This window comes from Lactuca saligna, chromosome 4 (assembly GCF_052625555.1).
Source record: "Lactuca saligna cultivar CGN05327 chromosome 4, ASM5262555v1, whole genome shotgun sequence".
In the NCBI taxonomy this organism is placed as follows: domain Eukaryota; kingdom Viridiplantae; phylum Streptophyta; class Magnoliopsida; order Asterales; family Asteraceae; genus Lactuca; species Lactuca saligna.
In genome coordinates this window covers 317,750,354-317,769,761 of record NC_136420.1, presented here as the reverse complement: position 1 = coordinate 317,769,761, position 19,408 = coordinate 317,750,354, and the positions used below count along the sequence as shown (strand labels likewise).

At 31.3% G+C, this 19,408-nt stretch overlaps 1 protein-coding gene, 1 long non-coding RNA gene and 1 other non-coding gene across 4 annotated transcripts; 2 read left to right on the top strand and 1 right to left on the bottom strand.

Moving 5' to 3' along the window:
* Positions 1–1,840: 1,840 nt before the first annotated feature.
* Positions 1,841–1,946, bottom strand: LOC145044576 (small nucleolar RNA R71). Its single transcript, XR_013681525.1, has one exon. It is a non-coding gene; the product is annotated as a small nucleolar RNA R71 (small nucleolar RNA).
* Positions 1,947–12,844: 10,898 nt separating this feature from the next.
* Positions 12,845–16,105, top strand: LOC145044026 (Mitochondrial substrate carrier family protein). Its single transcript, XM_078992825.1, has 6 exons — positions 12,845–13,277; positions 13,781–14,162; positions 14,550–14,746; positions 14,829–14,973; positions 15,508–15,661; positions 15,759–16,105. Exons 1-6 carry the CDS (start codon positions 13,219–13,221, stop codon positions 15,782–15,784), a joined length of 963 nt encoding a protein of 320 aa, XP_078848951.1. The 5' UTR covers positions 12,845–13,218; the 3' UTR covers positions 15,785–16,105.
* A 557-nt stretch (positions 16,106–16,662) lies between these two features.
* LOC145044025 (uncharacterized) lies at positions 16,663–18,895 on the top strand. Of its 2 annotated transcripts, XR_013681194.1 has the most exons (3): positions 16,869–17,024; positions 17,230–17,854; positions 18,554–18,895. It is a non-coding gene; the product is annotated as an uncharacterized LOC145044025 (long non-coding RNA). The 2 variants fall into 2 exon arrangements; XR_013681193.1 differs by having other exon boundaries at positions 16,663–17,854.
* The last annotated feature ends 513 nt before the right edge of the window (positions 18,896–19,408 follow it).

Below are 19,408 nucleotides of genomic sequence, written 5' to 3'. Positions count from 1 at the left end.
TGCTTATGAATTTCGTTTTTATTACTTTAGTTGCTAAAATCATGGGCTAAACCTCATGACCTTCGTTTAGCCAAGGATTGTCTACTTAATTATGAATTGATTTATGGATAGGATTTAGTTTTTATTAATTATTTGTTGATCCACCTTATTAAGGAACCCCGCGTACTTTTGATTTTTATCTTCGCTATTTATTGTTGAATTTAATTAAGTTTGCATGACCATCTTTCTTAGTTAAATTTGTATCTTATGATTTTGTGACCACCAAATTGTAGGACTAGAGTTTTGAACAAAACCTAGGATTAAGTAGGAAAATCCTAGGATTAAGTAGGAAAATGGGTAAAAAAGTGTAGGAGCTAATATATCACGACCAATCATATACAGAATTGAATCAAACAACCAATTTGATCAATTATTTATAAGTCTAATCAACTCGAACTGAAAACTAGTAAACTTGTTAGTTTCTCCTCCTAGTCACCGTATAAATAAGCTTGGTTGCTAAAGGATTAAATAAGTGAACACGAATTTGGTCATCTTAGGAATCGGTAACCAATGAAACTAAAATCCATTGCACTTCCATAAATCAATCATAATAACAAATAATCTAAAGCTAAAAGGAAGTATCTCAATTACCTTGATTAAATCATCTTTGTCTTCCTTGCTTCAGTTTTAGTAATTACTTCATTAGTTAATAGTGATAGTTAATTTGGTAATTTAAGTTTCTAGTCTTGCAAAACTAGAGAAAAATCCTTTTTTCTTATTTTATTCGTAATACAGTTAGTAGTAGATAAAATTTAGCTAAAACACTGTTCCTTGAGTTTGACACTTGTTCTTACCATAGCTACATTGTTACATGATTAGGTACACTGCCTAGTGTGTTTAATAATTTAGTTGAAAGAAAATTATTTTATAAATCTAAAACCTGAATAACTAAAATATACATTAAAAACACGCATCAACTTTTTGGCGTCGTTGCCAGAGAACGGTCCTTTTTTAGTTACTTTAAATCTGCTATTTTATTAGGAATTTTTCTGTTTATTTGCTTTTAATTTTCATTTTTGGGTTTTCTTCTTTTTGACTCACCACGTCGTGATAACTAGCACCACATCATGGGGTTGTAACAGTAAACCTTTTGTTTTTCGTTTTTGTTCTTTTTACGTGTTTTATTTGTTCTTTTGCAGAAGTTTATGACCAGAGGATCTAACGTACCTCTAATTCCACCACTTGAAGACCCAGAGTCTGCCTTTCGTAAACACACGGATAAAACCGTAGGAGAAGATGCAACACCAAAGAAATCACCTTTTAAGAAACTAAAATAGGTTTTTAGTAAGAAGAAGGGAAAGCAAGTGGGAGAATCCATCAAGGAACCAAAAGACGAAAGCACATACGAAACATAAGAGGAAGGAAGCAAAAATGAATCGGAAAAAGGTAGCAATCAAGAAAGCAAGCCCGACAACATCATGACACATATTGCAGACATTTTGATGGAGGCATACAAGAAGAGAATTTGTGATGACACTGGACCAGGACTTGTGCAACCCACCATGCCTACCATTGCCACATTTGAACTCAAGGGGCACATCCTTGTTGCACTTAAGGAGATTCCATTCACCGGAAAAGATCATGAAGATGCCTACAAGGATCTTGATGAAGTCAACGACATCACCGACTACTTCAACATTCCGAATGGTCCATGAGAAATGATGTTGTTGTGAATGATTTTGGTCACTTTCAAGGGAGCAACTAAAGACTGGTTGAAGGCACTACCACCGGGCACGATAACTACATGGGAAAAAAGTGTGAGGAATTTCTAGAACAGTTTTGTCCACCATCCAAGGTGGCTAAGCTCAAAAGGCCATTTCTAACTTTGAACAACAAATGAGGGAGTCACTGTTTGAAGCATGGGAGCACTACAAGGGTCTACTTCAAAATTGCCCCCAAAAAGACCTCAATGTACAACAAGAAGTTTCTATCTTTTATGATGGGGTGCATGTCACAACTAGACAACTCCTTGATTCTCAAGGCCCATTAACCAAGAAAAATCCCGCGGAAATCAAGGAGCTCATTGAAGAATTCTCTAAACATTCTAAAGAATACCATAACCAGCGAAATGATGTAATAAGGGGATCGACTAATGCTGCTTTGGAAGACATGTCGGCAGTTTTGGCAATGCTGCAAAACATGGATAGGAGGATGACTAAGATGGATCAAACAATCCATGCAATAAGAGTTGGGTGTGAAAACTGTAATGGGCTAAATTTGAATAAGGATTGTGATCTTGATGAGAATGGAAACCGAGAGGTTCAAGCTTTCTACTCGAGCGACGATAGATTTGATGAAGACTAGAGAAAGCCCAAGAAAAAGTGGTTACCTTATGATGAGTACAAGAAAGCCAAAGAAGAGAAATATAAACAAAGAGGAAGAGGCTTTTACCAACGATAGGAACCAAGCCTAATAAGAAACCCGATTTTGAGTCAATGCTTACCTGTTTTGTTGATGCATCCGAAAAAATCCACGAGGAAACAAAAGCAACAATTAGAGAGCAAAAAACTATGATGAGGGAACAAAAAACTCTACTAAGAAATCAACAAGCTTCCATTTTAAGCGTTGAAAAACAACTTGGGCAACTAGCTAAGCAAATGAATGAAAGATCATCGGGAGGACTTCCAGGAAATACCGGACAAAACCTGAAGGGAGCTCACATCCAAGCTGTAACAACAAGAAGTGGGAAAATTATTACACATCTGACTCCTATTAACAGAAACAACTCAGATGTGGAGCAGGAAGTTCGAGAAGAAAGACAACAAAAAGAAACTGAGCAGTTACCACGATGTGGTTCTGATGCCACGACGTGGCAAGATTCTGAAAAGAAACATTTTGAACCTATTAAGCCATACCGCCCACCGTTGCCCTTCCCAAGTAAAGCAATCAAAGAAAAGAACGCAAAAGACCACCAGAAGTTCTTAGATCATATCAAGTCCCTTGAAATCAACATTCCATTCCTTGAAGCCTTGGATGAAATGCCAAAATATGCTAAGTTTCTCAAATACATGTTAACAAACCGCAAGAAAATGGAGGGATTATCTAAGGTGATACTGAATGAAACTTGCTCCGCTGCAATGCTAAACATGCTACCAAAGAAGATGGGTGATCCAGGAAGCATAACTTTACTGTGCCAATTCGGGAACCTAGCCACTAGTCATGCTCTAGCCGACTTGGGAGCAAGTGTTAATTTGAAGCCTTATTTGTTTTTCAAAAAGCTTGATCTCCCTAAACCAAGACCGGTTCGAATGGTCATCCATTTAGCTAATAAGACTATGACCTTTCCAAGAGGTATTTGTGAAGACTTACTAGTAAAAGTTGACAAGTTTGTATTTCCCACAGATTTTATTGTATTAGACATGGAAGAAGATGAACAAGTCCCAATCATCCTTGGAAGGCCCTTCTTGAGCACCGACCGAGCCTTAGTAGATATTACAGAGTCCAAATTCACTCTTCGAGTTGGAGAAGAAGCAGTCACTTTTGGATTGAATCGAGCAATTCAACATTCAAGGATAAATGATGACGTGGCTTTTTCAGTTAATGTTATTGATGATGTACTTGAAAAAGAGCTAAGAGGGTGGAAAGAAAAAGAGACCGAGGGATATATGGTGTTAGGAGACGGTGATTTTGATGCCGAAATTGATATACAATAATTAGAGAAGTTATTGGAAGAAAGTGAGTACTATGAAGTGAAGAAAGAGGTAGAAGAAGCAACACGACGTGGCACTATCAACACATCGTGGTCATCATTTTTTTCCCGATCTGACATTAAAACTTCAACAACACGAAGTGGCAAGAGGTCCACGTCGTGGCATCTGACGAAAAACAAAAAGTCGAGATTAAAGCTTTGCCCGAACACCTGGAGTATTCATTATTGGAAGTTATCTAATCTCTAAAATGTAACTCCACTTCCATAACAACAATTACATAATACAAGTCAGTAAAAAATCTATAAACCTTACACATATTTATGATACAATAGTATTTATTCATGCTATTAAATTGGTATAAACTTTGATTTTCTAGATTCTAAAACATCTAAACTAGGCTATATGCCATCGGGATGAGAGCTTAGTTGTTGAGTGCAATATTCCACACAGGAGGTTCAGGGTTAAAATCATGACACGCCTAAAATATTGCTAGAGTTCTACGATTGAAATCACTTATGGACTTTAGGCGGATTGACTTGGGTCACTCAACGGTTTACCATTTTAACAACTTTTGTTAATTTTGTCCCTACATGATTGTCCAACTTGTAATGAAGTGTTCATCCAAAAATGGGGTATTTGGAGTTGGTAGGCTTCAGGGTGTGGTGTGACCCTTACGACATGCGATCTTATCTTGCCACCAAAAGAACCACGCACCATGCATGGTATATAGTTTTCTCTATGTTATAACATGTGAATACCATTTCCTATCTAAATAGTATGATATTAAGGATGATGTAACATGTGAAGTAATAATTTCTTGATTTTATAACACTGGCCCAAACCCACCGGCTTTGATAGTGCAAAATAAAAGTATTAAATAAGTTATAGGTTTTAATTGGAAAAAATCTTTTGGTTTAAACCAAAAAACATGAAGATTTTGGGTGATTTTTAAATAACCCAAAATAAGAGCTCAATTACTCCAAATAATATCTAAATAAAAAATATTATGTTTTTATACATTTTGCCATATATTTTAAACAATTTAAAAAAGATTTTATATTTTCATTAGAAAAAAACACTATTAGCATATATTACACATGTTTACAATTATTTTTGACCAACGTAAGATATATCACATTGTTATGTTTTATCGAGTTTTTTGGGTGAATTGATTTGGACTACAATATTTTCGACAAAACTTAGGGGTTTGTTTATTTTTCTAAGAAAAACCATTTCTAATCATTTTTTGTTACGTCGTGCAGTTAGGAATGCAAAAAGCTTTCGTGGAACCCCAATTTCGTAGGAGATTAATTTTTTAAGAATTTCGGGGGCGGGGGCTAGAGTAGGTATTTCTGTCCCGTACTCCCGTGGGGGACCATTTGTGTGTGTGTGTGTATATATATATATATATATATATATATATATATATATATATATATATATATATATATATATATATATATAGGGTTATGATCAAACGTGAACCATAATTATTGTGTGAACGTATGACTAAATTTTGGCCATCAGATTATAAGAAATGAAGAGTTGTGATTTTAGAAGTGCATGGTATTAACATGGGGATAACATTACTATATTATTACACATAATTAATTGTAAGGGTAAATTAGTCTAATTTGTTAAGAAGAATTTATGGAAGGTAAGGATATTAATGAATTCAAGTTAAATTAGATTTAAAAAAATGAAATTATATCTAAAATTACAATAATCTTTAATATTATTAGTAAACTCTGGGGTTCTTTTTTTTTTTTTTAAAGAAGTTGATTATTTTTTGTCATACTCTTTAAAAATATGATATAATAAATTTTGCATATTGAAAATTGTTCACGTGTATAATTCTTTAAGAATAAGAGAATATAGTCTAAACTATTCTTGAAGAATAAGCAATATTCATGGTTAAAAAAATTATTTTTTTAATTTAAAGCTTATTTATATCATGAGAATCGTTACAAATCGATTATTTTAATTAGAACTTCTTGATGATGAGAATAGTTGATATTAACATTCTCATAAGAATAAAATTAATTATATAAGAATTATAGTTAATTCTTTAAGAATATGTTGCATGAGATATGAAGTTTATAAATGAGATTTTTGAATAACAAGACATGATCAAAATGCACAGTTTACATCTTTTAAAAATAATATAACATTTGGAAAAAAACAATAAAAAACATTATTAATAAATAGTTCATAAAAAATAAAAAGGAAAACAATTACAAATATATGAAACATTCTTATTGTAAACATGCTTTATTTGCAACTCCATTCAATAATTAGTTTCCATTCTTCATTCCATTCTTCTGAATTCTATCTTCAAGAATCGTTTTTTAAATATCTTTGCTGAACTCTTATATCTACAATCACATTCTCTAAGAATGAGATAACAATTACATATGAGAAACAAAAATCCATAAATCAATAATTATTGTAAATAATATTCTTGAATTGTTATAAACAACTAAAAGTTCATGAGAAACAAAATATTGAATTATTTAAGAGTAAGATAATAATTCTTGTAAAAAAAATTCTTGAATTCTTTAAGATAGGATAATAGTTTCCTACTATGAGATTCTTTAAGAATGACATAAATGTAAACTTGTAAAACTAAATCTTAGTGCATAAGGTTAGAAAAATAAACTAAGAAAAAGTAAATATAAAAAATAATTAAAGTTTAAATTGTCTTCAACATGGCCCATTGATATTATGAGGATATGATCATAACATTCTCAGATACAAATCTATACCCAAATTAAATGTACCAGCTTAGATATCCTCTTCATATCCTCCACAAACAAACAAACATTAAACTTTAACAATGGAATAATGATCAAACTTTCTAATGTCTTCCAAAATCTTTAAAAAAGTTGAAGAAATTAATCAACCTTTAAGAGTTACATTAGGTGCGGACCTTTAATGAAAATAATCTTAGAGGATTTGATGAGTTCAGGAGCGTCCAAAAGACCAGTAGCATGGTTATAAATCGGCTTCTCAACAGCCACACCATCTTTAAGAGCCTTAACCTATTCATACATAAGATCACAGTCATTGGCTTCTGGATCAAGTGCAGTCACTCCCTTCGCTTTCCTGCCAGTTCTGTCCAAAGAATGGTAATCATCTAGACATATGACTGTAACTGTATCACTTATGAGTGTATCTGAGTCGGGATTCCCTCCTTTTTGAGGGGAAGTTGCACCATCGAACACACTAGTCAACCTTTTCTTAAAGATTGTGTTCCCTAAATTTTAAATTTGTAAAATGAAAACTCTTTTTCTCATATAACATTCTTTAAGACTTATATTTTTAATGAAACATTTGGCAATATTTTTTTTTTAGAAAACATATAAAAAAAATCATTCAAATTTAACTTTTGGATTTCGTATGTCAAAATTCTTTAAGAATATCATAGTTACTGTGTGCCTTGACTTTGAAAGTAATAATAATTATAATGACTTCAATGTTGGAGCTAAGCCCTAAATCGAGAAGACGAAGCTTAGGCAAGTCCTGTACTAATGCTAGCTCAAATGATGAAACCCAATAGAACCTAAGAATCCACCATTGAGAACATTATATTTGCAATTTCATCCAAAAATTAACTTCAATGCTGGAACTAAGCCCTAAATCGAGAAGACAAAGGTTCAAAAAGAAACCAAAAAGCAAAATATTTTAGATAGAATCGAGATTCATCATAAAAAATGAGAAATATAGATTCAACCACAGTCATCATAATGAAATTGAGACATCAAGAAAGAAAGGAGATATATTACCATATGAAATCCCAACTGATGAAATCAACAACATCCTAAATTATTAAAAAGATGTGGGATAATTATCAAGAAATATATTACCTGAATCAAGTTTTGATAAAAAAAAAAAAAAAAAACAAGTCGTAACCCTAAAAAAACGCACATGTAGGGTTGTTTCAGTACCAAAATCAGACCACTAATATTCAAGGGGAGGTGATTTCATAGGGTCGACGGATGCTCTAATCGTTAGGGATGGAGCAGGAGCTGGAGTAGGGGGGTCGATTGCCACACACATCCTTGATTTTTCCTTCTGGTTCTTCCTAGGATTGTGGTGAATACGGTGAAAGAGTGATTTAAGGGAAAGATATTAACTGATCCCATGTCTAAGGGATATATCCTATGTAAAATTCCAAATTTACCCTTGAATGTTGATTAGTCAAGAATCAGTCACACATTCACATAATAATTAGAGATTATATATGAACCTAACTCTCTCTCTCTCTCTCTCTATACATATATATATATATATATATATATATATATATATATATATATATATATATATATAATATAAAAATATGTATAGACAATAACAATACATTATCTAATTTTAGGGTTTTTTTTGACTTTCTTCCACTTCACAACATACGACGATAAGACAGTGAATTGGTCGTATATTTTTGGACATGTCGTATTCTTTTGGTGGATTTGTTGTATTTTATATTTGTAAGTATGCTGGATTTGTTGTATTTTATATTTGTAAGTATGTTGGATTTGTCGTTTTGTAATATTGGATTTTTAATTTTTTAGTTGTTAAAAAACTAGATTTTAAGCTTTTAAAGTTATGAAAAATAGTTTTTTTAGCCCAAAATATAACAATTTTTAGCAAAAAAAAAGTCAATTTTAAGTCTATGAAACAGGGAACTGGAGCGGGATCGAGGGCGATGAAAGTATTCGGGGCCGGATTGGGGGCTATGTAAACGGGAGAATCGGGGTCGGGGGCGGGTGCTGAGGCAATAACTGATTTCGGGAGCTGGATCGGGGGTAACTATTTCTGCTCCTGTTGACATCCCTACTTGCAACACACATATAACACTTGGATTTTTGCAGTTGTTTGTTGTTTAGAAAATTTCTGACTTCAAAACTGTTACGTGTATGTTGTGTGACGCAAAACTAGACTCTCTCCTCTCTAAACCACTTATCACCTTTCTTTAAGTATATTATTTAAAATAGATTTGTTTTAATTTTTTTTGACAATATGTTTATTATTTTAATAATATTATAAAAGATATTGTAAACAATATATTTATTATTTCAACAATATGTTTACATATTTTCAAAATCATTTGGCAATTTTCATATTAATATTTTTTTGTGTTACATCGTTTATAACAAAATATTAATTAATTATAAAGTTAATCACTAAAATTATCAAATTTATTGAAGCTACCCGAAAAAATAACCATCGTCTTCGAATATATAACAAAATGAACATGTTGTTCATTAAATTAACAATTTGATTTATTGGTATTTAACGAATATTATGTTGAATTATTTTATAAGGAGAATTTCATATATATCCCTCTTAAACTTTAAAATATCATATTTATCCAGCTTAATTTCTCAATATCATAATTACACTTCATAAACTTTCAAAATATCATATTTGCCAAAATCCTTTTTAATAATGTTTTAATATTTTATAATCATTTTTTTATACCTTAGAATTATTATAATAATTAAAAACTTAAATATTATCTTTACGTCTAAGATAATAGAATGTGAACTTTTAAATTGTTGAAATGTCGGCCTCTTGACAGAAAAAAAGATTGATCTTCAACCCTTTCTATGAAATGTATATTTTAATTGTTTAGTTTTTGTTGTTGTTTATTAATATGTTGTAGATGGAGGATATTTTAGATATTACTATTGATATTTTGATGTTTGAAAAGTGAATATACGATATTTTGATATTTACGAATGACATATATGATGTTTTGATGTTTAAAAAGGGCATATATATATATATATATATATATATATATATATATATATATATATATATATATATATATATATCTTTACTATCTTATAAAAGAAATCTAATTATTTCTAAAAATAGATTGATTATAATAATAATATTTTTTTAAGACGTCCAAATGATGAAGCTGATAGTACAAGTAACCATTAATAAATTAATATTAAATTTTAACCATGTTTTGAATTCAAATATTTATCATTAAATCTCCTTATATTTCTCAGCAATTTGTTATGGTTCCCTTAAATCCCGGATTCATTCAAATTTTGAACCCTTTTAGATATCCTTAAATTTAGCATGTTGATTCAAATATCTCTCTAATCGCATATACCTCTTTGTTCCCTCCTCTGCTATAAAGTCACCGTCCAGGAACAAAAAATGACTTCATCTCCCATCTTCCACTATCCCCAACCACTGGTTCTATGACACTGCTTCTGACGTCTTTCCTTCCAAAAACGACTTCACCACAAGAACCCTAAATTACTTTTGGAAGCTCACCCTCTTCTCATTCTCTATCTTTTTTCTCTCAATTGGCATTTAGAGTTTTGATTTGTCATATGTGACGCCGTCCACCGCGACCATGACATTTTTTGATCGTTTTTACACCATCGCTTCCATTCAAACCCAACCATTCCCAAATGTCGGCCTAATTGATACACACTTTTGCCATTTTCACGGTTATGCCTTCATATTTTATGTCGTCTTGATCCGTTTCTTTTTATCGGTTATTTGATGTATCATGTAACAAATAACACCATAGTTTGATTATTTTGTCTTCGACATGTACTTTTTTTTTGTAACATAACATTTTTGTAGAGGAAACATATCACCGAAAGAATTTACACGCCCCGCCGCTTTGCGCGGGTACACTGCTAGTATATATATATATATATATATATATATATATATATATATATATATATATATATATATATGATATTTTGAAATTTTATAAAGGGTAAATATGATATTTAGAAATTAATTAGGGTAAATATGATATTTTGATGTTTAAGAAGGGCATATATGAAATTCTACCTATTTTATATAAACGTAATTAAAAATCATATCATCACAATGATCTTTGTATATATATATATATATATATATATATATATATATATATATATATATATATATATATATATATGTTGTAGATGGAGGATATGATATTTAGCAATTTTGTTGTCCCTCTTTTGGTATTCTCGTTGTTTATGTAATAACTGACCAATAAAAATTGGATTAGTGTCCCATTCACCGATTGTGTAAGCCAATAACAGTTAGATTGTTGTCGATTCTTCTCTTTTTTACCCAGGTATCCCTCCCCATCTTACATACACATACACACACCGACTCACTAGTCAAAATGTCTCTCTCCCGTTGGGCACCTCAGTTGGCCATATAATGATGACACTAAAAAATCACCAACACAACATAACGACTTGTTGGGTTCTTTCATGGAACACAAAGAAGAACTCATCGACGAACACATCGCCAATAACATCATCGAGGTTAAAAGAACCATCAGGGAGTTATACGTGAGTGGGACGGGTTTAACTATTTAGGACATACGGTGGCAGAGCGGCGGAAAACAAGGTACAATAGGAAAGGCGATATCCTGAAAAAGAGATACAAAGAGTATATTCAAAAGAGAATATAGTGAAAAGAGACAGTGGAGAGGAGAAAGAGGCGACTTGGCCTGGCTTGTGTTCTCCAAGGTTGATGATTTGGGAGATTACAAATACATTAATGTTTATGGTCTACATCATCTTCAACCACATGTACAACATTCAAAGAGTTGGGTACACATATATGTTTATCTAGTTGCAGATTTTGGTTATTGTAATCAATATTGATCGTGCGTTTCATTTACCAATTATGTTTGTATTGAAAGGTGGTTGAAGATAATTGTTGAAAATGGCAAGACTTTGACAAGAGGTAAAGGGGTGAGATGGATTTAATTAATTTATTTTAATTAATCAAAAGCCATTTTTACATAAAATTGTACATAAAATGGACTTAATTTATTTATTTTAATTAAGTAAAAGCCATTTGTACATGAAATTGGGAATTTTCAGTGAGAAGGACTAAATAAGCAGGTGAAAACTAATATTGTTCTCTCAAAAGGCTTGAAAATAATTTAAGAGACTGAATGAGCAAATATGCAATACATAATTGGGCTAATATGTCATTTCCCTTGTTTTTTTTTTTAATAAAAACCATTTTTGACCATTTTTGGTTGTGCCACACAAGATAAACATATCACTTGGTCTTTCACAATTGTTTGTTTTTTTAAAGATTAATGATTTTAAAACTACTACACATGTGATGCGCATGTGTTTTGTGGTGCAACACAACTTTCATCTTCAAACCACTTCCAACCTTACTTTAAGTTATATTATTCAATATAGATTTGTTTGAATTTTTTTCGACAATATGTTTATTATTTTAATAATATTATGAAGGATATTATAAACAACTAGAGTATACTTTACATAATTTCAAAATCATTTGGTAAATGTCATATAAATATTTTTTGTGTTCTATCGTTTATAGCAAAATATTAATAAATTATATAGTTAATCTTTTTTTGAACCGACAAATTAACATACTCCTAAATACCACATATGTTTCCTAATGAGACTTGAACTTATGACCTCTCATTTGATAGTGTCACTCTTTACCGATAATCACTAAAATTACCAAATTTATTAAAGCTACCCGAAAAAATAACCATCGTTTTTGAAAATTTAATAAAATGAACATGTTCGCTAAATTAACAATTTTATTTATTGGTATTTAGCGAATATTATATTTAATTATTTTATATAAATGTTTTTAAAATCATTTCATCATAATGATCTTTATACTTGATTTCATATGATTAAAATAAATAAAGTTTTGATTTAGAATTAATTTTAACTACTACATTGTTAATTTCAATTTATTTCAGCAGTTTGCAAATTTTAAAAGACAAACATAAATTTATTAAAGGGTACAACCATTTTATCAACTTCTTTCTTTGCAGCAAATGGTTACATATGTGGTTTAAAGACTTCCCATATTTTTGTTTCGAAATAACAACACCACATGTCCAAATTAATATTTGTAACATGCTAACCGCTATTAACAATGGTTTCAACAAATGTTTTTGATCATCAATATTTTGTCTGATGTTTTTTAATTATAAGTTCTTAAGTGAAAAGCTGAAATATAGTATTATTTATTTATTTATTTATTTATATCTATTTTTAAATTTATTTGTTTATAATTTGTCCTATAAATTTACAATAACTTGGTGGACAAGGCGTAGACAAATGTTTGGGCTTATTTTGTAGGCGTGAATCGTGATGAGCCGGAGACCGTGGATCTAAATCCACCTCCTTTTCCTTCTTTCTTTGAAAAAAAGAATAAAAAGAATCAAATTGGCAGACGCAATTGGACTGAAAAACCTAACTGTCATCGTGGAACTTTTCGACAGTTGATTTATGGTTCTTCTTTCCCCTTTCCCATTTCCCATTCTTTTGGACCATTTTGTTCTTCCCCCAATTTTTCTGCTGAGATTCTAAAACCGTAATCAAGCGCGATTTGATTTTCAACAACCCTAACAGCGAGAAACTTGTTTGTAATTGGAAGAAAATAATTGTCTTGAGGTTCTGTTAGGGTTTTGTTTTCTATTTCTATCGTGGGTTCTTGAAATTTTACATTTAGCAAAGATTTGATCGAGTTAATGGAGACCGCTCGTTCGGAAACAGGATCTTTCGCCCAAACCGAAATTAATTGGGACAAGTAAGCAATCTTTTATTCCCTTTTCGACTTATTATCCCCATTTAATATTCATTCCTCATGCATTTCATGAAGTTTGTCATCTCTTTTATGGGTGGCTTTGAAGGTATTTTTGTCAACATGTCGAAAATTTTGGGTAATATCTTGACATTGCACATGAATCCTGTTTTTTCTCTGTAAATAAAAGCCTCCTTATGAATTTTGTGTTGAATAAAATATCTCTACTTCTAACTTTAAAAAATTGATTTAAGGGGGTATTTGCATATATGAGTTTTCAAAGCTAAGATCATTAGGTGCAGCAAAGTAATCAAAGAAGCGAATGTTTTTAAGAACAAAAAACGATGACTACATTAACTGTGCTTTTTCTTTTTTACTTTAGATTAAATAGGGTAAGCTGTATATATTTGCAACATTCCCATTGTCATCATTATTTCACTTTGTGGTGAATTGTTATTCTGTTTTGATTATTCAGAAATCTAATGACATGAAATTTAATTTTTATACAGGCTTGATAAAACGAAGTTTTACGTGGTAGGAGCAGGAATATTTACAGGGCTTACAGTTGCACTCTACCCAATATCAGTGGTAAAAACAAGAATGCAGGTAGCTACAAAAGAGTCTGTTGAAAAGAGTGCATATGATGTTATTCGAGGTTTACTGAAAACAGAAGGCATCCCAGGTTTATACAGAGGTTTTGGCACAGTTATCACAGGGGCAATTCCGGCAAGAATTATATTTCTGACAGCATTGGAGACCACAAAAGTTGCTGCTTTCAAAATGGTTGACCCGTTTAAGCTTTCGGATCCTACAAAAGCTGCTATTGCTAATGGACTTGCTGGAATGACAGCTTCCCTTTGCTCTCAGGGTGTCTTTGTTCCTATTGATGTGGTATGCTCTTTGCTTTCATCATATCTTTATTATACTAATCAACTTTAACATCAACATTCATGATTAATACCCAAATATGGGATGACTTTATTATAGTAAATTACTAATCAACTTTGTTTCTTTTAACCTATAGAAGATTGTGTTTTCTACAGATTGTATCAATATGTAACCAATAATAGCAACTTGCTTACGTGTCATGGTATTATTGGGTGCACTTGCACATTGATATTATCTGTAGAAAATGTAAGTAAGTTGCTATAATAAGTGGGTACATCATATTGATATTATTTTGTAGAAAGTGTAAGTAAGTTGGTATAATAAGGGGGTAAAAAGAGTAAATAGTAGGTAGGGTAGGGGCTAATGTTGTAAATATTGAAACATGAACAGATAAGTCAAAGATTGATGGTTCAAGGGTATTCAGGGCATGCGAGCTACAATGGAGGGGCAGATGTTGCCCGTAAAATCTTAAAACAAGATGGAATCCGCGGGCTATACAGAGGATTCGGTCTGTCTGTCATGACTTATTCACCTTCTAGTGCCGTTTGGTGGGCCAGCTATGGCTCTAGTCAACGTCTTATATGGAAGTGGGTCTTTATTATTATTATTTTTAAAAAAAAAAATATATATTCGTATTGTTGTATAATTTGTTTTTGTTTTTGTTTGTAGTTTATTAGGTCATGGAAATGATAGCAATGGATCTCTTCCAAGCCAAGGGACAGTTGTTATGGTTCAAGGTGCGGGTGGAATATTTGCGGGGGCCGCAGCATCTTGTGTCACAACTCCACTTGATACTATAAAGACTCGACTACAGGTATAGCAAATTACAATTTTGGTCCTTATTTGAGGATCTTGTAACGTTTTTGGTCCGTGTTCTAGATAAAATGACTACTATTGTGGACTCTGAGTATAGCTGATTTTTGCAATTTTGGTCCCAAAAGTTTATTAATTTAAGTGATTCGTTTTATGTTACTTAGAACAGGGACCAAAAACGTTACAAAAACCACAAATAAGGATCAAATTTGCAAAAGAAAACTTTTCGGGACCAAAATTGAAAAATCACCGAAACTCGGGGACAAATGGTAGAATGGTTTAACGGGTTAAGCCAAATTACCTATTCGCCCTTCTTTTTTCCACCGACGTGTTAAAATTGATGAGTCGTGTGAAAGTTGTTTGTTGGAATGTAAGTGTAAAATGGTCATTTAATCTCATATTCAGACGGTTTATTCAGTCTAGAAAAACAACAAACTTTATGTATAATACAACACTTTTTCTATACATTACCCATGGCATTCATTCACTTTATCCATACACGTTGATGCTCATTTAATTTAATTTTTTGTAAAAGGTAATGGGACTAGAAAAGCGACCCTCTGCACGCCAAGTCATCAAAACATTGATTGCGGATGACGGTTGGAAAGGTTTCTATAGAGGGATTGGTCCGAGGTTTTTTAGCATGTCCGCATGGGGGACTTCCATGATACTCGCATATGAATATTTGAGTATGATTTCTTCCCTTTTCTTTTAACCCTAAATGCAACAAAATTAGCAATCTAATTTTATATAAATAACCCTTTTTCTTGTTTTTTTTATTTGTAGAGCGGATATGTGCTCAAGATTTGTAGTTACTACGCGTTTAAATCCATGGGGTTTGTTGGATATACTTTTGTGGTTCTTACTTGTTGAGGATGCATGCATGTATACATATACTCTATTATATAGTGTCTGAAATGGCACAAGGCTCTCTCTCTCTCTCTCTCTCTCTTTGGTTTACATGAAGAGTAAGAATTAGATCACTTCACATAAAAAAGCAAATGTATGGATTCATACATCATTCTTGATTCTTTTAACCATTTTTGACATACTAGAATTGATTCGATGATTCAAGGTTGTATTTTGTAATCTCTTTTTTATCACATAAATAATAAGTAGATGTTTTTTTTTCATGTTTTATATAGCCGAATTTATGGTGTTTTTGGGATGTTTTGTTGGTATTTTTAAAAGCTAGGCTAATAATGAGTGTGAAATTACATTTTTAACCCTTGTTTCTCTAAACTCTCTTTCATTCTGGTCGTTTCTGTTTTTCAAGTGTTACATTTAACATTTGGTTAAAAGGTCAACCGTTTTTAATTCATGATTACTTGCTCAAAGTTCCTATTACACATATCCATATTAACACACCAAGCAAATTTAAAAAATCAAAAAGATAGAGATTTGATTTTGGAAGAAATTTGCAAACTAATTGTAAAAATCTTTAAAAGTTTACATGAAGCTCCGATAGTAGGGAAGTTACAAATTGGAACTAAATAAAATTGTGTATTCAAGGTTTGTCTTCCATGCCTATAATTTAATTATTTAAAAAAGTAAAATCCTTTTAGTATAAAGCGTATAACGCACAATAAAAAGATATAAAGTAGGATAAATAAATTTAAATAATAAGACTGAGATATATGAAACGAAGAATAATTCAAAACAACTAATAAGGTGCTAGAAAAAATTTATTCCAGAAAATTATTTTACAAGTATTGAAAACATATCTTGCTCTACAAAGATGATAAAGTCATGAAAAGATGGTAAACTTTAGCAAACCATCACTACTAATCTTTACTATCTTATTAAATATATTGTCTATTTTTTAAAATTTAAGAGGTATACCTATTACAACATGTTGTAAAATATTATTAAGCTTACAATCATACCGTGTAACTCATGGTATCTTTACCCTATCTTAATCCTAACCTTATCGACACAACATCAGACGCCATCAAACCCACATCTCTTCTATATCTCTCCTTACTCACTTCAGTTTCCAATGGACCTTCGATACCACCACCCTCCTTCCGCCATCGCTGCAACCTATAGAAGGTCATCGAACATCCCTTCCTCCATTAATTGTCATGTACTCACTCAAATGCTCATCCTTATTCAACCTTACATATGTGAAAAACCTAGACCACAAAACATAGCCGTTGTCAATTGTCAAATTTGCCTTTTCTAGTCGTTGTCAATTGCATCTGTTTTCATGTGCAAGTTAACAAGATTATATTTTGTAATCGTTGCAAACTTGCAGGTTTACCAACGTCTAGCACACAGGCAGCGTACCACCACAAATTTGCCGCCCTCATCACCCATGTTCTCTCTCTCTCTCTCTAACTTTGTTGTTGTCGATTTCAAGTTTCTTTTTAGTTTTTGATTTTTTAAGTTCCTCTACTTCATCTTCTTTTTGTATTTTTGACTATGCCTTCCTCTCATTCAAAGAATGTGTACGATAGTCTGCATCAACCTCTTAGTTCTCTTTCCTTTTCTATTAGTTTGCCTAACTATTTGTGTTTTATTTGTTTCAATTTGTTTCTGTGTAAGAACATTTGGGAGATGATTCATCTACTCCAATTCTAAAGTTGAACACGATGATCAAAGAACCGGGTGATAATCAGAACATGTCTCCACACCCTGCAACTCTCCTTTTGTTGCTAAACGATGTCCTCTGTTTCCCTTCATATTCAAGTGTAAACCCTAACTCCATTGAATATAAAAATTCTTATTACTCTATTGTTTTGTTAATTTTCCAGGGAGCGAATTGGGAATTAGATTTAGTAACTTAATTTCTTCATGGGAAAGAAAAGGATCAGGGGTGAGATTAACCCTGTTACATGTTGGATTTTATCACTTACATGCCTTTTTTCAAGTTGTTTCAGGTATGGATTGTTCAAATTCTCCTAGTGTTGGTTTTTTTCTTGGCTTATTGCCGTATTGGGATTTTTAATGTTATATGCAAATAAATAGTTTCTATTGTTATGTTTACTTTAAGATTAGCTTTTCGATCTACTGAATTGCAGGCAAATAAATAGAGATAATCATGTAAGCTTTTATTGATTTGTTGAATGACAGAAATTATAAAAGGGTCAAGACTATAAAGTGTTTGTTGACCATTTTCTCAAGTTTGTTTTTAGGATTTTATTGATTATTGTTTTCATATTATGGTTTGATAAGTTCGTGAACCTTTTATTACATGCCTGCTATGTTGCTTTTATTGGATTGTTAGAGGCTCACGCATATTTAAATGGGTGTACTACAATATGAATCATGCAATATCTTTGTCCATTTATGTTATGTTTTGTCTTGATAGTTAGCCTCCTTTCATGTAACCTTTGTTCTTATGTTCAAACGCCTTGTATTGGTTCAACTTCTGGTTGGTCTTCTATTTTCTGCTTTATATATTTTTTCTAAAAATATTATATATTTTCATTAGTTTTAACAAAATTTGGTTATCTCTCATGACTTTCAATAACTGTCCATATTTCTCATGACTATTAAATGTTGCACAATTTGTAGCTTAGAAAAATTTGTTATAGCATTCTACAAAATTTTCTAAGCTAAGTGATTGGCAAATGTAGGTAAACGAAGAAACTGAAATGATGGACAATCTTGAACTTCATTATCTTGAGGATTACCCTCTTCAGGGAAAAAACTCAATAAGCATTTGAATTGTCAGTTATGTTGATTAAATGGTGGCATGTATGCGTTAAATTGACATTTGATTTGGACCTAATACTTAAGTGCGATTAAAACAATCTTCACCAAAAAAAGTTTATTGCAACTAGAGACCAACACCAGGGAGTATTTGAGTTGCAACATGGTTGGGTGTGGTAGCCTTTCCTATGTTTTAATTTGTATTTCTTAATCTTTTTATGTATATTCTATTAAACATTAATCAAATTTTAATACTTTGAACTAAACTCCACGAATAAAATAATCAATTTTTCTTTCCAATATGTAAAATAAAATTTAGAATACATAAAACAAAGATCTTATCTATAAAAGTACAATTAACATTTGAGAGAATACAAAAATCTTATTTATAAAAGTACAATTAACATTGATTATTTAATTTAATATTAAAAGTTGTTTAAAAATTGTTGAAAAATTATATCCAAAAACATTAGTTTATATTATTTATTTAATTTCTTTTAAAAAACTGATATTAGTTTCAAGTTATGCATATAGTAGTTAATATGAGAAATATGACACTTATTTGAGAAAAAAAAAACTATTTACTTTTATTAATACCTTCTATCTGGTAAGTAAAAAAACATTTATATACTTACATTTCTATTTTTGATACACTTAGAAGGGATAAATGCATATTTATGCAATCATGTTTCATATTTTTGTAAATTTATTCAACAAAGGTAATATGGTGAATAGGCATTCGAATCATGGATTATTAAAGAATCCAATTCAAAATTTCA